We start from the raw sequence: 18010 nt of genomic DNA on the forward strand, positions 1-18010 counted from the left end.
ACACAAATTAATTAGAAGTACTAACCTATGACATATTATTCTGAAAACTTCATCGCTCATGCCTCAATCAACTCTTTGAACTAAGGCTACCCGCTACGCCTACATGCCCATTATGGATGGTAGTGGGGGGGAGAAAAACACCTCAGTAGGCATATTGCATTCATTTGTTAGTTGGGTAGTTCCACCTCAAAAAGCACAAGAGGGTTGACACCCCCCATGTCAGATTGTTATGAAATCGCTTCTGTTGTTAGAAACCGTTACGATTAGCATTCCTGCAACATAATTTTGTTGAAATATAATTTTGGCTCAGAGAAATTAAGCTAATTGATTGCACCCAATTTGGCCATTTTATAGGATTCAGATATAATAGTACCTAACATCTGATTTGAATGGTCAAAAGCCACCCACGGACCCTCCACACCAATCCCCACCCCAACAACGAGTATATAGTATCAGTTCTTTATGTTTCACAAGTAGTATGGAGCTGCGGCTCTGCGTATCGGTTCTTCATCCTATGTAATGTGTTCTCAGTAAATTTGGTGATGTTGTTTTCCCCCAGTTCAGAGAAATTAGTAAATTAAGATGTTGGGTTTATGTCCCATCCTACATCCTGATATTACCAGGTTCTGACCACTATAATGGTGCTGTTCCTCCTATTAGGTGATTCTTTAAAGAACCCACCCCCTTTTTGTCAAAAGTGATAATTCACCCAAATTACATATTGGTTTTCTTAACCTGTAAAGAGTCCATTGACCTGGTATGACAGCAGCACATGCTATGTAATTTGGGTGAACTATCCCTTTAACAATGGTGGAGATTCTTTAAATGGGGCAGAAAACCAACAACTTCAATTACTAATTTCTCTGAGGGGGGAAGAAACATTACATTTCATAGGATGAAGAAGCAATATTCCGAGCCATATCTTCATACTACTTTTCAGCCATAGAGAACTGATACCATATACACTTGTTGCTGGGGTGGGATGTGGGGGAGTCCGTGGATGGCTTTTCAACACTCCTTTGGATTCCTCATGTCTAACTCATTGTTAGAAACAAAAGTTCGGTCCAAATTGGATGTTAGGTACTATAATTATTGAATATTATATGAATCCTATAAATTAAAATGCCAATTTTGGTGCTATCAATCAGCATAAGATCAAATGATATTTCAACAAAAAAATGTTTCTGGAATGTTTATCTTATGTTTCTAAATACAGAAATGATTCCAGAACAATCTGAGATGACAGGTGTTACGGCTTGCTGAAATGACATGGAACGACCCAGTTAACAAATGTGGATTTAAACGTAATAGCTGCCTTTCACATGGGCTGAAATAACAGAATTAGAAAGGTGTCAACCCCCACAGAGCCCTGGTGCTGCTGATTAATATTTAAAGGTAACCCATCCAATGACAATCAAATCAAATATTATGTCACATGCGCCCAAATACAACGTGCGCAGACTTTACCGTGAAATGCTTGCTTAGGTACCCTTCCAAACGACGCAGTGGGTTTTTTTGTTACATAGGTTAGTCTCATTAAGATAAAAATCTATTTTTCAAGATAGACCTGGTCCAACCAAGACAGCAACAGGGTGGAACAATGTTTAAGACTAAGATCAGACATAACTTAAAGACAGACACACTATAAAATGTATAAATAAACATATACAGTACATTAAAATGACAGAAACATAGAAGCATCATAGATAAACATCCTAATGACAATCACATTCCTCAGTCACGTGAGTGAACCAGACATTTAACCTCCTCCAAAGAACCAAGATCCTGGAGTTTCAAGCTGGTCTGGAGAGAACTGCAAGCCCAAGGAGAAGGAGTAACTAAAACAATTTTTGACATGATCCGTTCTGATTTTAGGAAAGATTAAAACTAAGTAAGACCGTAACTGCTATTGTTTTTCTGGCCTTATCTATTAAGAGGGATAAAGCATCTGTTTTCCCAAAAAGGTTATAGACCATAGTAAACCAATGTTTAAGTGTAGAGTCTACGAAGACCAGCCAACAGAACTACAGAGATCACAGTGATGTGTCAGATGCTTTTGGTTGGTAATAAACCTAAGAGTTGCATGATACATAGAATCAAGTGCCTTCAAATCAAATCCAAAACTTTGTCACATGCGCCGAATACAAGTGTAGACCTTACCATTAAATGCTTACTTACAAGCCCCAACAGTACAAGAAGAGGTAAAAAAATATTTACCAAATAAACTAAAGTAAAAAATAATAAAAAGTGACACAATAACATAACAATAACAAGGCTATATGCAGGGGGTACCGGTACCGGTACCGAGTCAGTGTGCGGGGGTACAGGTTAGTTAAGGTCATTTGTTCATGTAGGTAGGGGTGAAGCGAATGCATAGATAAACAGCAAGTTTTGATTAATTGTTCAGCAGTCCTAAGGCTTGGGGGTAGAAGTTGTTAACCTGTTAGAGCTCTAGGGGCGCTATTTCATTTTTGGATAAAAAACGTTCCCGTTTTAAGCGCGATATTTTGTCACGAAAAGATGCTCGACTATGCATTCTTGACAGTTTTGGAAAGAAAACACTCTGAAGTTTCAGAATCTGCAAAGATTTTGTCTGTAAGTGCCCCAGAACTCATTCTACAGGCGAAACCAAGATGATGCATCACCCAGGAATTAGCAGAATTTCTGAAGCTCTGTTTTCCATTCTCTCCTTATATGGCTGTGATTGCGCAACGAATGAGCCTACACTTTCTGTCGTTCGCCCAAGGTCTTAGCAGCATTGTGACGTATTTGTAGGCATATCATTGGAAGATTGACCATAAGAGACTACATTTTCCAAGTGTCCGCCTGGTGTCCTGCGTCGAATTCGGTGCGCAATTGCCAGCTGCTTCTACTTTACCATTTGATTCAGGGGAGAAAGCATGTGTCCAAGAACGATGTATCAATGAAGAGATATGTGAAAAACACCTTGATGATTGATTCTAAACAACGTTTGCCATGTTTTCAGTCGATATTATGGAGTTAATTTGGAAAAAAGTTCGCGTTTTGAGGACTGAATTTTCAGATTTTTTTTGGTAGCCAAATGTGATGTATAAAACGGAGCTATTTCTAATACACAAGGAATCTTTTTGGAAAAACTGAGCATCTGCTATCTAACTGAGAGTATCCTCATTGAAAACATCAGAAGTTCTTCAAAGGTAAATGATTTTATTTGAAGGCTTTTATGTTTTTGTTAATGTTGCGTGCTGGATGCTAACGCTAATGCTAACGCTAAATGCTAACGCGAAATGCTAACGCTAGCTAGCTACTTTTACACAAATGATTGTTTTCCTATGGTTGAGAAGCATATTTTGAAAATCTGAGATGACAGTGTTGTTTACAAAAGGCTAAGCTTGAGAGATGGCATATTTATTTCATTTCATTTGCGATTTTCATAAATAGTTAACGTTGTGTTATGCTAATGAGCTTGCTGATAGATTTACACAATCCTGGATACAGGGGTTTTTTCATAGCTAAACGTGACGCAGAAAACGGAGCGATTTGTCCTAAACAAATAATCTTTCAGGAAAAACTGAACATTTGCTATCTGAGAGTCTCCTCATTGAAAACATCTGAAGTTCTTCAAAGGTAAATTATTTTATTTGAATGCTTTTCTGTTTTTTTGTGTAAATGTTGCCAGCTGAATGCTAATGCTAAATGCTACGTTAGCCATCAATACTGTTACACAAATGCTTGTTTTGCAATGGTTGAGAAGCATATTTTGAAAATCTGAGATGACAGTGTTGTTAACAAAAGGCTAAGCTTGAGAGCTAGCATATTTATTTCATTTCATTTGCGATTTTCATGAATAGTTAACGTTGCGTTATGGTAATGAGCTTGAGTCTGTATTCACGATCCCGGATCCGGGATGGGGAGATCAGAAAGGTTAAGGAGTCTTTTGGTCCTAGACTTGGTGCTCCAGTGCTGCCTGCCTTGTGGTAGCAGAGAAACCAGTCTACGACTTGGGTGACTGGAGTCTGACAATTTGATGGGCTTTCCTCTGACACCGCCTATTATATAGGTCCTGGATGGCAGGACGCTTAGCACCAGTCATGTACTAGGCCATACGCACTACCCTCTGTAGAGCCTTATGGTCAGATGCCGAGCAATTGCCATACCAGGTGGTGATGCAACCGGTCAGGATGCTCTCGATGATGCAGCTGTAAAGAATTGAGGATCTGGGGACCCATGCCAAATCTTTTCAGTCTCCTGAAGGGGAAAAGGTGTTGTCGTGCCCTCTTCACGACTGTCTTGTTGTGCTTGGACCATGATATTTAGTTGGTGATGTGGACACCAAGGAACTTGAAACTCTCGACCGGCTCCACTACAGCCCCGTTGATGTTAATTGGGGCCTGTTCAGCCCGCCTTTTCCTGTAGTCCACAATCAGCTCCTTTATCTTGCTCACATTGAGGGAGAGGTTGTTGTCCTGGCACCACACTGCCAGTTCTCTGACCTCCTCCCTATATGCTGTCTCATCGTTGTCGGTGATCAGGCCTACCATTGTTGTCTTGTCAGCAAACTTAATGATGATGTTGGAGTCGTATTTGGCCATGCAGTCGTGGGTGAACAGGGACTACATGGGACGGGACTAAGTACACACCCCTGAGGGGCCCCAGTGTTGAGGATCAATGTGGCAGATGTGTTGTTGCCTACCCTTACCACCTGGGGGTGGCCCGTCAGGAAGTCCAGGATCCAGTTGCAGAGGGAGGTGTTACAGACAACCAAAGCTTTAGTTACTAGACTATCATTTTACAGATGCATGTTGAAAACGTTTTTGGAAGATGTGATGGATCATATTCCCTTTCTTTTGTTGTTCAGGGAAATCATGCTGTTTAATCAGCTTCTTGATATGACACATCTGTCAGATGGACGGATTAAATGCACACTAACAGGGATGTAAATAAAAAATAAACGACTTGGCCTGTTATTTTATTGTAGCTTATTGACGGTATACTGAACACAAATATAAAACGCAACATGTTAAGTGTTGGTCCCATGTTTCATGAGCTGAAATAAAAGATCCCAGAAATGTTCTATATGCACAAAATGCTTATTTCTTTCAAATGTTGTGCACAAATTTGTTTACATCCCTGTTTGTGAGCACCATCACCTGACAGGTGTGGCATATCAAGAAGTTGATTAAACCGCATGATCCTTACACAGGTGCACGTTGTGCTGGGGACAATAAAAGGCCACTAAAATGTGCAGTTTTGTCACACAACAAAATGCCACAGACGTCTCAAGTTGAGGGAGCGTGCAATTGGCAAGCTGACTACAGGAAAGTCCACCAGAGCTGTTCCCAGAGAATGTAATGTTAATTTATTTGCCGTACGCCGCATCCAATGTTGTTTTAGAGAATGTGGTAGTACGTCCAACCGGCCTCACAATTGCAGACCACGTGTATGGCGTTGTGTGGGTGAGCGGTTTGCTGATGCCAACGTTGTGAACAGAGAGCCCCATGGTGGCTGTTTGGTTATGGTATGGGCAGGCATAAGCTACGGACAATGAACACGAGATCCTTAGGCTCATTGTCGTGCCATTTATCCATTGCCATCAACTCTTGTTTCAGTATGATAATGTACACTATTTCTGGAAGCTGAACATTTCCCAGTTCTATTATGGCCGGCATACTCTGCAGACGTCACCCACTGAGAATGTTTGGGATGCTCTGGATTGACGTGTACGACAGTTGTGTTCCAGTTCCTGACAATATCCAGCAACTTCACAGAGCCATTGAAGAGGAGTGGGACAACATTCCACAGGCCACAATCAACAGCCTGATCAACTTTATGCGAAGGAGATGTGTCGCGCTGCATTAGACAAATGGTGGTCACACCAGATACTGTTTTTTTTAATCATGACCTTACTTTTTTTATATCTGCATCAAAAGATGCATATCTGTATTCCCAGTTAGGTGAAATACATAGATTAGGGCCTAATTTATTTATTTAAATTGACTGATTTCCTTATATGAACGGTAACTCAGTAAAATCTTTTAAATTGTTTCATTTTGCGTTTATATTTTGTTCAGGACATTTTTGGCTATTGAACTTCAGTAAAGTGAAGTGGATCAACACCCGGTAACATATTTATGGTAAAATAATGACATCATGGGTCCTTGATCTGTACTATACAGATATGCATAATTATGAGGGCCTTTCTATTAACTAGGGTACCAGTGAGGATTTCCTACACTGGACAACTTGTTGCAGCTGTTGACAAGTCAATGTGCCGTTTTTTTTCTTCACGTCATTACATGAAGATATAAGGGGGATCATAGCTATATTCGACCAAATTCAAGAGTTGATTTAAAACCTGTTTAACCCTTTTTCATGGTTGTCTTGACGGATTGTCCAAAATCGTGTGACATAAAACATTACTTTTCTGTCCTTGCATTTATGACAGTGTAAATTATTGTCATACATTTTAAGCAGTTAAATTTGACATTGAAGTTGAACCCTGTAAGAATCCTGGATACAGCTGGTGGACCGTTTTTTTGTATAGAGATCCCATAAATGCAGTGTAACTACGTAACATTTTGTGTCTCGTGTTGTTACAGGTGAAAAAGTTTTCATGGGCACACAAATTCCAAATGATGTATGAAATTGCAAAATTGAATGTTTCTAACCGAGTCACCTTACCTTGATACTTAAAACTTAAATCTATATTTTCATTAAGGTGGTTCTTTCTTAATTATGCAAAATAGTTACACCGTGACATTTTCACACATCATCTGATCCAGGAAGGAATTTTCAGAATGACACGTAACCACTTTCGTTTGTTTCCCACGCTTCAATTGAAGGGTGTTGCGGTAAAACCAAATGCAGTTATTATGAGGACAAAATTATCTATTGCCTTCAACTTGAATTTCAATACAAATCCTTCCATTAAAAAAGGAACCTGTTTTTTGGTAACTTTCTCATCATAAAAACAGCAATGGTGAGATTAATGCTACCGCTATTCATGACTTTATTATGTGTCCCTGCGTCAACCAGTCTATCAATGCATTCGTAAGGCCTAAAAAAATTCATTATTCTGGTAATGGCTACTTTTTGTATGTACAATTATATGAATTATACCATTGTATAACATTAAAATCCTAGCCCTATGTTGTTATATAGGTGGAGTTATGGGACAATTTGCATATTCACTTTTATTGTTCTAAGTACACATGTGGAACTGCATGAAAATCTTTTTTTCCCCCATTTAAAATGTTGATCCAATGTGACACATTGGCCCTATTATTTATAGAAAGACCCATGAATGTCATTCTCTTCATGGTGATGTACAAAGGTAGAAAAATGTAATATCCTCCATTGCATGTTTGGGTATTATTCTACACACAGGCTATTATTCTAATGAGGTCAGACCCCAAACAGAATCAAATTTGGTTGGTTCAGAACGGACTTAATATCTACCAATCTTAGACGTGACTATGTTAAACAAGTTTGGACATCACAGTATAGCACAGTAGAATACTGCTGTATTCTACTGTGCTATACTGTGATGTCCATAGTGTGCTGTATTCTACTGTGCTATACTGTGATGTCCATAGTCTGCTGTATTCTACTGTGATGTCCATAGTCTGCTGTGCTATACTGTGATGTCCATAGTCTGCTGTATTCTACTGTGCTATACTGTGATGAACATAGGCTGCTGTATTCTACTATGATGTCCATAGTCTGCTGTATTCTACTGTGCTATACTGTGATGAACATAGGCTGCTGTATTCTACTATGTTATACTGTGATGTCCAAACTTGTTGAACATAGTCATGTCTAAGATTGGTAGATATTAAGTCCGTTCTGAACCAACCAAATTTGATCTTGTTTGGGGGCCGACCTCATTAGCACAGCAGACCATCAAAAAAAATCAGTGTTTTATATTAAAAGTCAACCGTGATCATGGACATGCAACTAAGGATTTTCATCACACAAAATAAATTAATGCCAAACATTTGGCAGAAAATAGCTCCATTTTCATCCGTTAGAAGTGTAATGCTATTTGGCTAGCAGCCACACAAATAAATTAGCTTACAATGAAAAAGCAAGGTATTTTTTGCAAAACGAAGCATGTGCATCACATTTATAATGTTTATCATAGAATGATTGTAACCATCTACATATCCTAATGCTTTGCTTGAAGTTAATCTTGCATTTTACCGGATAAAAGTACACACAGAAAATTAGCACATCGGAGTGCTGTCTGCTGATAGAATGCCCGTTCGTGAATACGTGAATTTGCTTAGTCTGACAACGAGAGCACAGATTTCTCATCCAAGCGGAAAAGTGCAACTGAAGCACAACATTTTTTTTAAAGTCGAGCAGATATTACAATAAGAAGCATTTTAGATTTGTGCTTACACAACACAGAAATATATTTATTTAGTGTTTTATCTGTATCTTTAATTTGAAATACGCAGAATTCTGTGTTAATGCAACCCCTGTTACAGTAGAGTACAGTTCAGTACAGTAGAGTACAGAAAAGTAGAGTTCAGTACATTACATTATACTGTATCCTACTCATTTGTACTCTACTGTACAATACTCTACTGCAACTGTGGTTTGGGATTACTATGATTTCCCCATTGTGGCCAATTCAATTGCAATAATTTTGTTGCAGATTTTTCAGTCACTGTTACCGATTCATAGACAACATTGTTATCAGTAAAAACACAAACTAACCGGTAGGTCTACCTATACTTATTACTTCTGTGAACTTTCATAATTCTCCCTCATGCCGGAGAGAAATAACAAAATGTCATAAAGATATGTGGGGATTTGGAAAGTGATGGTGGGGAGGTAATCGGCAGTTACAAACGGCGATATAATTTGGACAAGATTTTATCGATACCAAGACTCAAATATAGATTTGGAAAAAAAAGAAAATGCCAGGTAGCGTTAGCTAGCACTAGTCGGCTGTACCTGCGCCGAAATTCAGGTATTTTTCATCCTATAACTTATTCTACAGTTTTTTAAATAGTGTGCCAACATGTTTTCAGCACTTATTTCCATGACTGATCAAAACTCATTTTCTTGTGTCTCTGCAGCAGACATATACAGTGCATTCGGGAAATTATTCAGACCCCTTGACTTTCCACATTTTGTTACGTTACAGCCTTATTCTAAAATTGATTAAATGTTATTTTTTCCATCAATCTACACACAATACCCCATAACGACAAAGCAAAAACAGGTTTAGACATTTTTGCAAATCTATAAAAAAAAAACCCAGAAATATCACATTTACATAAGGATTCAGACCCTTTACTCAGTACCTTGTTGAAACACCTTTTGCAGTGATTACAGCCTTGAGTCTTATTGGATATGACGCTACAATCTTGGCACACCTGTATTTGGGGAGTTTCTCCCATTCTTCTCTGCAGATTCTCTCAAGCTCTGTCAGGTTGGATGGGGAGAATCGGTGCACAGCTACTTTCAGGTCTCTCCAGAGATGTTCGATCGGATTCAAGTCCAGGCTCTGGTTGAGCCACTCAAGGACATTCAGAGACTTGTCCCAAAGCCACATCTGCGTTGTCTTGGCTGTGTTCTTAGGGTTGTTGTACTGTTGGAAGGTGAACCTTTGCCCCAGTCTGAGGTCCTGAGCGCTCTGGAGCAGGTTTTCATCAAGGATCTCTCTGAATTTTGCTCTGTTCATCCTTGTCTCGATCCTGACTAGTCTCCCAGTTCCAGCCGCTGAAAAACATCCCCACAGCATGATGCTGCCTCCACCATGCTTCACCGTAGGGATGGTGCCAGGTTTCCTCCAGACATGACGATTAGCATTCATGTCAAAGAGTTCAATCTTGGTTTCATCAGAACAGAGAATCTTGTTTAACACTGTCTGAATCCTTTAGGTGCCCTTTTAGCAAACTCCAAGCAGGCTGTCATGTGCCTTTTACTGAGGAGTGGCTTCTGTCTGGCCACTCTACAACAAAGGCCTGATTGGTGGAGTGCTGCAGAGATGGTTGTCCTTCTGGAAGCTTCTCCCATCTCCACAGAGGAACGCTGTCAGAGTGACTATCTGGTTCTTGGTCACCTCCCTTACTAAGGCCCTTCTCCACCGATTGCTCAGTTTGGCCAGGCAGCCAGAGTCTTGGTGGTTCCTAACTTCTTCCATTCAAGAATGATGGAGGCCACTGTGTTCTTGGGGACCGTCAATGCTGCAGACATGTTTTGGTACCCTTCCCCAGATTTGTGCATTGATACAATTCTGTCTCTGAGCTCTACGGACAATTCCTTCGAACCCATGGGTTGGTTTTTCCTCTGACATGCACTGTCAACTGTGGGACTGTATATAGAGAGGTGTGTGCCTTTCCAAATCATGTCCAATGAATTGAATTTACCACAGGGGGAATCAAATCAAGTTGTAGAAACATCTCAAGGATGATCAATGGAAACATGATGCACCTGAGCTCAATTTTGAGTCTCATAGCAAAGGGTCTGAATACTTATGCAAATATGACATTTCTGTTATTAATTTTAATACATTTGCAAAAATGTCTAAAAACCTGTTTTTGCTTTGTCATTATGTGGTATTCTGTGAAGATTGGTGATAGGAAAAAATAGTTAATCCATTTTAGAATAAGGCTGTAAAGTTAAAAATTTTGGAAAAAGTCAAGGGGTCTGAATACTTTCCGAATGCACTGTAGTGAGCAATATGATTGGAACATCAAATCGCAAGAAAATCCCAGTATCGAATCACAATAAATATAGCATTGTGAGAATCTCCGAAAATTATAGACTCTTAGATTCTATTTGACACCAAACGTTATATGCTCCTAAAAACTTCATGTTACATTTTAGTCATTTAGCACACGCGACTTAGAGCATACATTTTCATTCTGGTTCACCGTGGGAATCGAACCCACAACCCTGGCTTATCTCTACCAACTGAGCTACGTCAGTGCTCATGGGTCCTTTTAGATGGAAATGACCATATCCTGCTGTGTGCTTGAGTGTGTTTGAGTTGCTGTGGTATAGATTGTATGAGAGTGGTAACAAATATTTAGCTATTAAATACTTACCAGTGAATATGAGGAGGACCATGTGTAGAGAGATCCACGATGAAGATGAAATCCCATTTGAGCTCAAAGTGTAGTAGGCCATTATAGCTAATGAACTAGGCCTAATTATATTTGTTACTACTTTATTACTTGTTACAATGTTCCCAAAAATGTAACTAGGCAAGCTCTCTTCTTTGGTGTCCCAAAAATATTTAGGTAGTGACAAAAACAAAAGCAACAAATGAGATTACTACGGATTTAAAGTTATTTTAACTAACGTTTGCCAATTCCTGTCTGGCCAGACAACCGACAGTGATTGACAATCAATTATACAGCCAATACAGATCTTATAAAGTTATCTTGCTAGCTAGATGACAATGAAGAAACAATAATATAGCCGTCTTGACAAAATACTGCAATCAAACCGTTGAACGCAACAGTGCGTTGTAACTGGCTGGCTAGTTAGTTAGCATAACAACAAAATAGCGACATTGAATTTTTAGCTAACTGCTAGCTAACGATTACTCTAATGTAAGCTATCTATCTATTCCTAGCCAATATTAATCCATCGTCACATTACATGTGTAGATATACGTGCCACCCCATATCCTAGTATGATATTAACCTTTGTGTTATGCATTGTTCCAGAACAGAGGAAAATACAAAGGCATTGCTAGCAATACAGTCAACTCCACCGTTAACTAGCTCACGTTAGCTACTAGAATTCCCCTTTGTGTTAGCTAGCTAGCTAATGTTAGTGTTCAACGCAAACGTTAGCTATCGTTAACAAAGATAGCTAGCTGGGTTAGCAAAATGACGTTTCATTACCAACATTGAAATCGCACATAAATGTCACTGAATGTAAACTAGAAAAATAAATACAATATAACCGAAAGATAACTGTGAACTAAAAAACAAAAGAGCGTTTGCAATCCCCCTTCTCTCGTTTACGCCTCCACAACCTCACAAATGCTAGCTACAAGCTAGCATGCTAACGTAAGCTAGTTTCCAAAGCAATGGCAGAACGGAACGAAAATATTTCTTAGAGGTATCCTTGAAATGCCACTTCACTGTCTTCTTCTAGTGGTGTCTAAAATGTTTATTTAGAGTTTCACCATCATTGAAAATGTTATAAAGCACAAGCCCCCTAAAACTCCGGGCCCTAAACTGTATGTAACAGTACACCCCGTTGTAGCCACAACTAGCTATGAATCGGCTGAATGTTGTTACAGCCGGGGTATCGGTGGTATCAGTATAATCATCGTCCCCTTCTGCTTCGTCTTCTTGTGCTGTATTGCTGCCTTTCTCAGGTCGGAGTGCGAATTACACATTTAAATATTTTTTTAAAAACGTCACCCGTAGGTGTAGGCCGGTGGAATAGGGAAACGACAACAGCTTCCTTGCCATTTTTCTCTGCATGTCGTTTTGAGTACACAATTGTTACAAGCTTAAATGTGGTTACACCCGACTCAGCCAGCTCACAGAAAATGTCTTCCTATGCTTAGCATACCAACTGCAATATAACATGACATGCTTCACAGTCTCTACCTCCCCACAATCCTCACATTTCCTGACCTCACATTTCCCATCGGTGTGTTTCCCCACTATATTTGTCCCCATGTGCAGTTGCAAACCGTAGTCTGGCTTTTTTATGGTGGTTTTGGAGCAGTGGCTTCTTCCATGTTGGTCGGCCTTTCAGGTTATGTTGATATAGGACTCGTTTTACTGTGGATGTAGATGCTTTTGTACCTGTTTCCTCCAGCATCTTCACAAAGTACTTTGCTGTTGTTCTGGGATTGATTTGCACTTTTCGCACCAAAGTATGTTCAGCTCTAGGAGACAGAATGCGTCTCCTTCCTAAGTGCTATGACGGCTGCGTGGTCCCATGGTGTTTATACATGCGTACTATTGTTTGTACAGATGAACGTGGTACCTTCAGGCGTTTGGAAATTGCTCCCAAGGATGAACCAGACTTGTGGAGGTCCACAATTTTTTTCTGAGGTCTTGGCTGATATCTTTAGATTTTCCCATGATGTCGAGCAAAGAGGCACTGAGTTTGAAGGTAGGCCTTGAAATACATCCACAGATACACCTCCAATTGACTCAAATTATGTCAATTAGCGTATCAGAAGCTTCTAAAGCCATAATTTTCTGGAATTTTCCAAGCTGTTTAAAGGCACAGTCAACTAACTGTATGTAAACTTCTGACCCACTGGAATTGTGATACAGTGAATGATAAGTGATATAATCTGTCTGTAAACAATTGTTGGAAAAATTACTTGTGTCATGCACAAAGTAGATGTCCTAACCGACTTGCTGAAACTATAGTTTGTTAACAAGAAATTTGTGGAGTGGTTGAAAAACAAGTTTTAATGACTCTAACCTAAGTGTATGTAAACTTCCGACTTCAAATGTGTATAATATGCGGTGTCAGAGGAAAGACCATAAAATGGTCAGAGATTCCAGTCACCCAAGTTATAGATTGATTTCTCTGCTACCGCACGGAAAGCGGTGCCGGAGCGCCAAATCTAGGACCAAAATGCTCCTCAACAGCTTCTACCCCCAAACCATGAGAATTCTGAACAATTCATAAAAATTGCCACCGGACAGGTTACATTGACCCCCCCCCCCCCCCTTGTACACTGCTGCTACTCGCTGTTTGTTTGTTACCTATGCATAGTCACTTTTCCCCCACCTACATGTACAGATTACCTCAACTAGCCTATACCCCTGCACATTGACTCAGTACTGGTGCCCCCTGCATATAGCCTCGTTGTTGTTATTCTTATTGTGTTACTTTTTATTATGACTTTTTATTTTAGTCTACTTTGTAAATATTTTCTTTCTTCTTCTTGAACTGCACTGTTGGTTAAGGGGTTGTAAGTAAGCATTTCACTGTAAAGTCTACACTTGTTGTATTCGGCACATGTGGCAAATACAGTTTGATTTGATCCCCCTCCCATGTGAATGAAATTGTAGGCACTCTGCAGGGCAAGTTTGGTGAAGAACCGGGCCCGGCGGAGCTGCTCGATGGCTGACGGCACCAGCAGGAGAGGGTACCAATACTTTATGGTGATGTCATTGAGTCCTCGGTAATCGATACAAGGGATTAATCCTCCCTCCTTCTTGGCCACGAAGAAGAAACCAGCCAACGCAGGGGATGTGGACCCGCAGGTGAAACCCTGTTGGAGGGCATTTGAATGTAGTCCATCTACCCTCTGTTGGTTGGCCTGGGTCTCAGCCACCGACAGAGAGTAGATGCGTCTGCGCGGAGGTGTAGCACCGGAAAACAGGTAAATGGCACAGACCCAGGGGCGATGAGGAGGGAGACAGGTAAGACAGGTCTTGGAGAATACCTCCCTTAGATCCTGATATTCCTCCAAGATATTGGGCTGGAGGGCAACCGACGTGGAACCACAGGGGACAGGGAATCATGTCCTCCCGAATTCAGGTGACCAGTCAGTGATTCTCATCCTCGATCATGAGATGGTAGGGTTATGGCGCTGAAGCCAAGGTAGACCCGAGGATGATTTTGTGAACTGGTGGAGGGGATGGGGATGTTTTCCTGGTGATTAGGCTCCACAGTAAGGGTGAGTGGTTGGGTGATGTGTATGATGGATCCTAGAGGCCGACAGCCAAGACCTTGAACCAGAAATGGAGAGGAGAGTGGGTGTGTATTAATATTGAGAGAGGAGGCAAGGGTCTGATCCTTAAAGTTCCCAGCAGCCCCGGAATCCACTAAAGCTGTAGACACAGGGCATGAGGGACAGTCAGTCAGAGTGATGGGTACGACAAATAGTCTAACAGGAAGAGGAGTAGCTGGAATACTCACTCCTTGTCCAGGGGATGTAACATCACGCACCATCCCTCTAGTGGATCCCGGATTCTGAAGTAACGGACACTGCTGGTGCTTGTGCCCTCCCTGGCCATAGTACAGACAGAGCCCCAGCTGTATCCGTCTGCATCGTTCCGCCGCGGGAAGGTGTGTGACCCCTACCTTCATGGGTTCAGGCTCTGATCCCGAACACTTGCCGAAGGAGGGAGAGAAGCAATGAAGGTGCCAACTCTCCCGGAGGAGGATATCCAGACGGATTGCCATCGCAATGAGTGTGTCCAGGGCATCCTCACGCAGAGGACCTCCACACGCAGACCTCTTCTAAATAACGTGCTGAGCGCCGGCTCATTCCGTCCACTGGAAGCTGCTACTGTCCGGAAGGTAAGAGTATACTCAGCAGCTGTCTGATTCCCCTGCTGGAGCTGATGCAGATGCTCAACTCCCTCTCTGCCCCCCGCAGGATGATCGGAAATACATTTAAACAGAGCCATAAACCCCTCATAAGACTCAAGCTCCTCCTCTCCTCTCTCCCAGACAGTGGTAGTCTATTCCAATGTCCGCCCAGTCGGCAGAGAAATAACCGTGGCAACCTTAGACCTGTCAGTGGTGGGGGCTCCCATCTGATGTACGAAATAGAGGGAGCCCTGAATGAGGAAGCCACAGCATTTGGATGGTGTCCCATCATATTTCTCCGGGAAGGGTAGACAGGTATCGCTGACCTGAGCGGGTTGCTGCATGGGCTGGTGTGATGATTCGTTGGGTAGACTGGCTCTTGAATATCCTCCGCTGTTGAGATGTTGTAGACTGCAGAGAACATCTTCCATGGCCATCCCCAGTTGAGCCAGCTGATCATGGTGTTGACAAAGAAGTTAACCTTGTTCATCGATTGTCTGGTCGGATGTCCGGTTGTCCTGCTGTTTCCAAATTGAGTAGGTATTCTGTAATGATGGGGCGGAGAGTTTGAAGCAGGTGAAACATTTTAATAGAACACGACACTAACATAAGGCAGAACGCTGATATACAAGAATAATACCAACTGGTGAGTGAACATGGAAGAGTGACATATAAAAGGGAGTAGATGATGAAGGTAATTAAGTCCAGGTGTGAATTCTAATGATTACCAGGTGCACGTAATGATGAGTGCCAGGTGTGCGCAATGATGAATCCTAGGACCGGTGGTGTAACGGCATTCAGAGGAAGAAGGTGAGGACCAAAGCGCAGCGTGGTAAGTGCTCATGATTATTTAATAGAACAGAACACTGAATGACAAAAACAACAAGAGAACGAAATGAAACCGAAACGGTTCTGTCTGGTGCAGACACAAAAACAGAAAACAACTACCCACAAACACAGGTGGGAACAGGCCACCTAAGTATGGTTCTCAAACAGAGACAACGATGTTGTAGGTGTCACGTTCTGAACTTAGTTCCTTTGTTTTTGTCTTTGTTTTAGTATGGTCAGGGCGTGAGTTGGGGTGGGCAGTCTCTTTGTTTTTCTATGTTGGTTTTTGAGTTCGGCCTAGTATGGTTCTCAATCAGAGGCAGCTGTCAATTGTTGTCCCTGATTGAGAATCATACTTAGGTAGCCTGGGTTTCACTTTTGGTTTGTGGGTGTTTGTTTCTGTGTGAGTGTTTGGGCCACACGGTACTGTATTGTTTTGTTCCAGTGTTCAGTTTGTTTATTAAAAAGACATGAACACTTACCACGCTGCACCTTGGTCCTCCTCTCTATCTCCAGACGACAACCATTACAGTAGGCCTATAGGCTATTTTGCAAATATGAAACCATCACAGTTAGAAAAAGTGAGGCATTTACTCTGCAAGGATCGTGGAAATTAAAGAAATAATAGGAAATAGATGCCTATTTCTAATTATTTTAGAATGCACTCTTCTCACTAACAGCAAATGATTGCTATTATACTAAGCTATATGAATATTCCTGCACAAGTCTACTAAATAGGCTACTTTTTATTTTATTTTATTTAACTAGGGAAGTCTGTTAAGAACAAATTCTTATTTACAATGACGGCCTAGTTTTGCCTCTTGCAATGCAATAAGGATAAGCACATTCTCAGGTCAAATACATTTTTTATAATTTCCCTTTTATGTGAAAACTGGCACATGCATGTTTTGGGGCATATTTTGTGCATACGCAATATTTATAAAAGAGGCCCCTGATTCCTACTGACCTTCCTCACCGAATTCTGGATAGAGAAAAACTGCCTTCCCCGCTCCTCTCTCTCTCTCTCACTTATGTTACCACTCCTGGGTCAACCCCTCTACTGTGATGCTCCGAAATTCCATCCCCCCTAATGGGACCACCACATCTACCTCCTCCCTCTTCAGAGCTGCCTCATTTCCCCTACCACTACATGAGTTGGGATCCACAGAAAACTACCTTACACCATTTCTGACCCACCTTATCAGGTCTGGTCATGCCTTTGAATTCCCTTTGACCAGTCTAGCAGCAGAGTCTGAACACAAAACCCTTTAGGACCCATTTCTTCCACCCATCCCAACGCCGAAACTAGTGCTAGCATTTCAGCAGAGAAGACTGAACCTTCATAAAAGAGCCACTGAGGAACTTATGGCCAGCAGACAGGAACCCCCACTTCCAGACCTCCCATTCTTAACTCCTCCCACCATTCCTGCACTTGGGTCACATAGCTTGGCCTACCACTTCTCACTCCATTTCCCTCACCTCCCCATTCCCATGCCTCTCCCTACAGACACCTTGCGAGGGGAGTTGAGTCATTCCCCGTACATAGCTCGTCTCAGCCTCAACGAACCTCCCCAATTACAACCAACAACACAGGGATAGGGGTAGTTCGAAATGCCCCACAACACAACCTTAGCACCCATGCCAGTACCACATCCAACATCCACAGTGTTGTAGCTGCCGCCGATCCAAATGCCATGCTCCCATATTCCAGCACCAAGCGGATCATCGCGGATCATCCTCCAGGACGGCTATTCCCAGACTGGGGCAATGCCGTCAGGGGTACGCCAAATAAAAATGTGATTCATATTTTCAAACAGTCCATTTATATTTTCCAACGGGGCTATACATTTCGGTAACTTTTTTCTCTTGCCTGAGTAGCCTCATTTCACTGTCAAAAATAAACTTAAACCATGTAGTGTTTTGCGAAATA

General features: G+C 41.4%; 1 protein-coding gene across 1 annotated transcript in view; it reads right to left on the bottom strand.

Annotated features, from left to right (window-relative positions):
- The window catches only part of lrp12 (low density lipoprotein receptor-related protein 12), a 39216-nt gene extending 26765 nt beyond the window's left edge, over positions 1-12451 (bottom strand). The window contains exon 1 of the mRNA XM_021571703.3: positions 11046-12451. Coding sequence (XP_021427378.1) covers positions 11046-11127 — 82 coding nt within the window. The 5' untranslated portion in view covers positions 11128-12451. The remainder of the gene's footprint in view (positions 1-11045) is intronic.
- Positions 12452-18010: the final 5559 nt, after the last annotated feature.

Source organism: Oncorhynchus mykiss, chromosome 18, assembly GCF_057628025.1.
Source record: "Oncorhynchus mykiss isolate SJ-2025 chromosome 18, ASM5762802v1, whole genome shotgun sequence".
Taxonomy (NCBI): domain Eukaryota; kingdom Metazoa; phylum Chordata; class Actinopteri; order Salmoniformes; family Salmonidae; genus Oncorhynchus; species Oncorhynchus mykiss.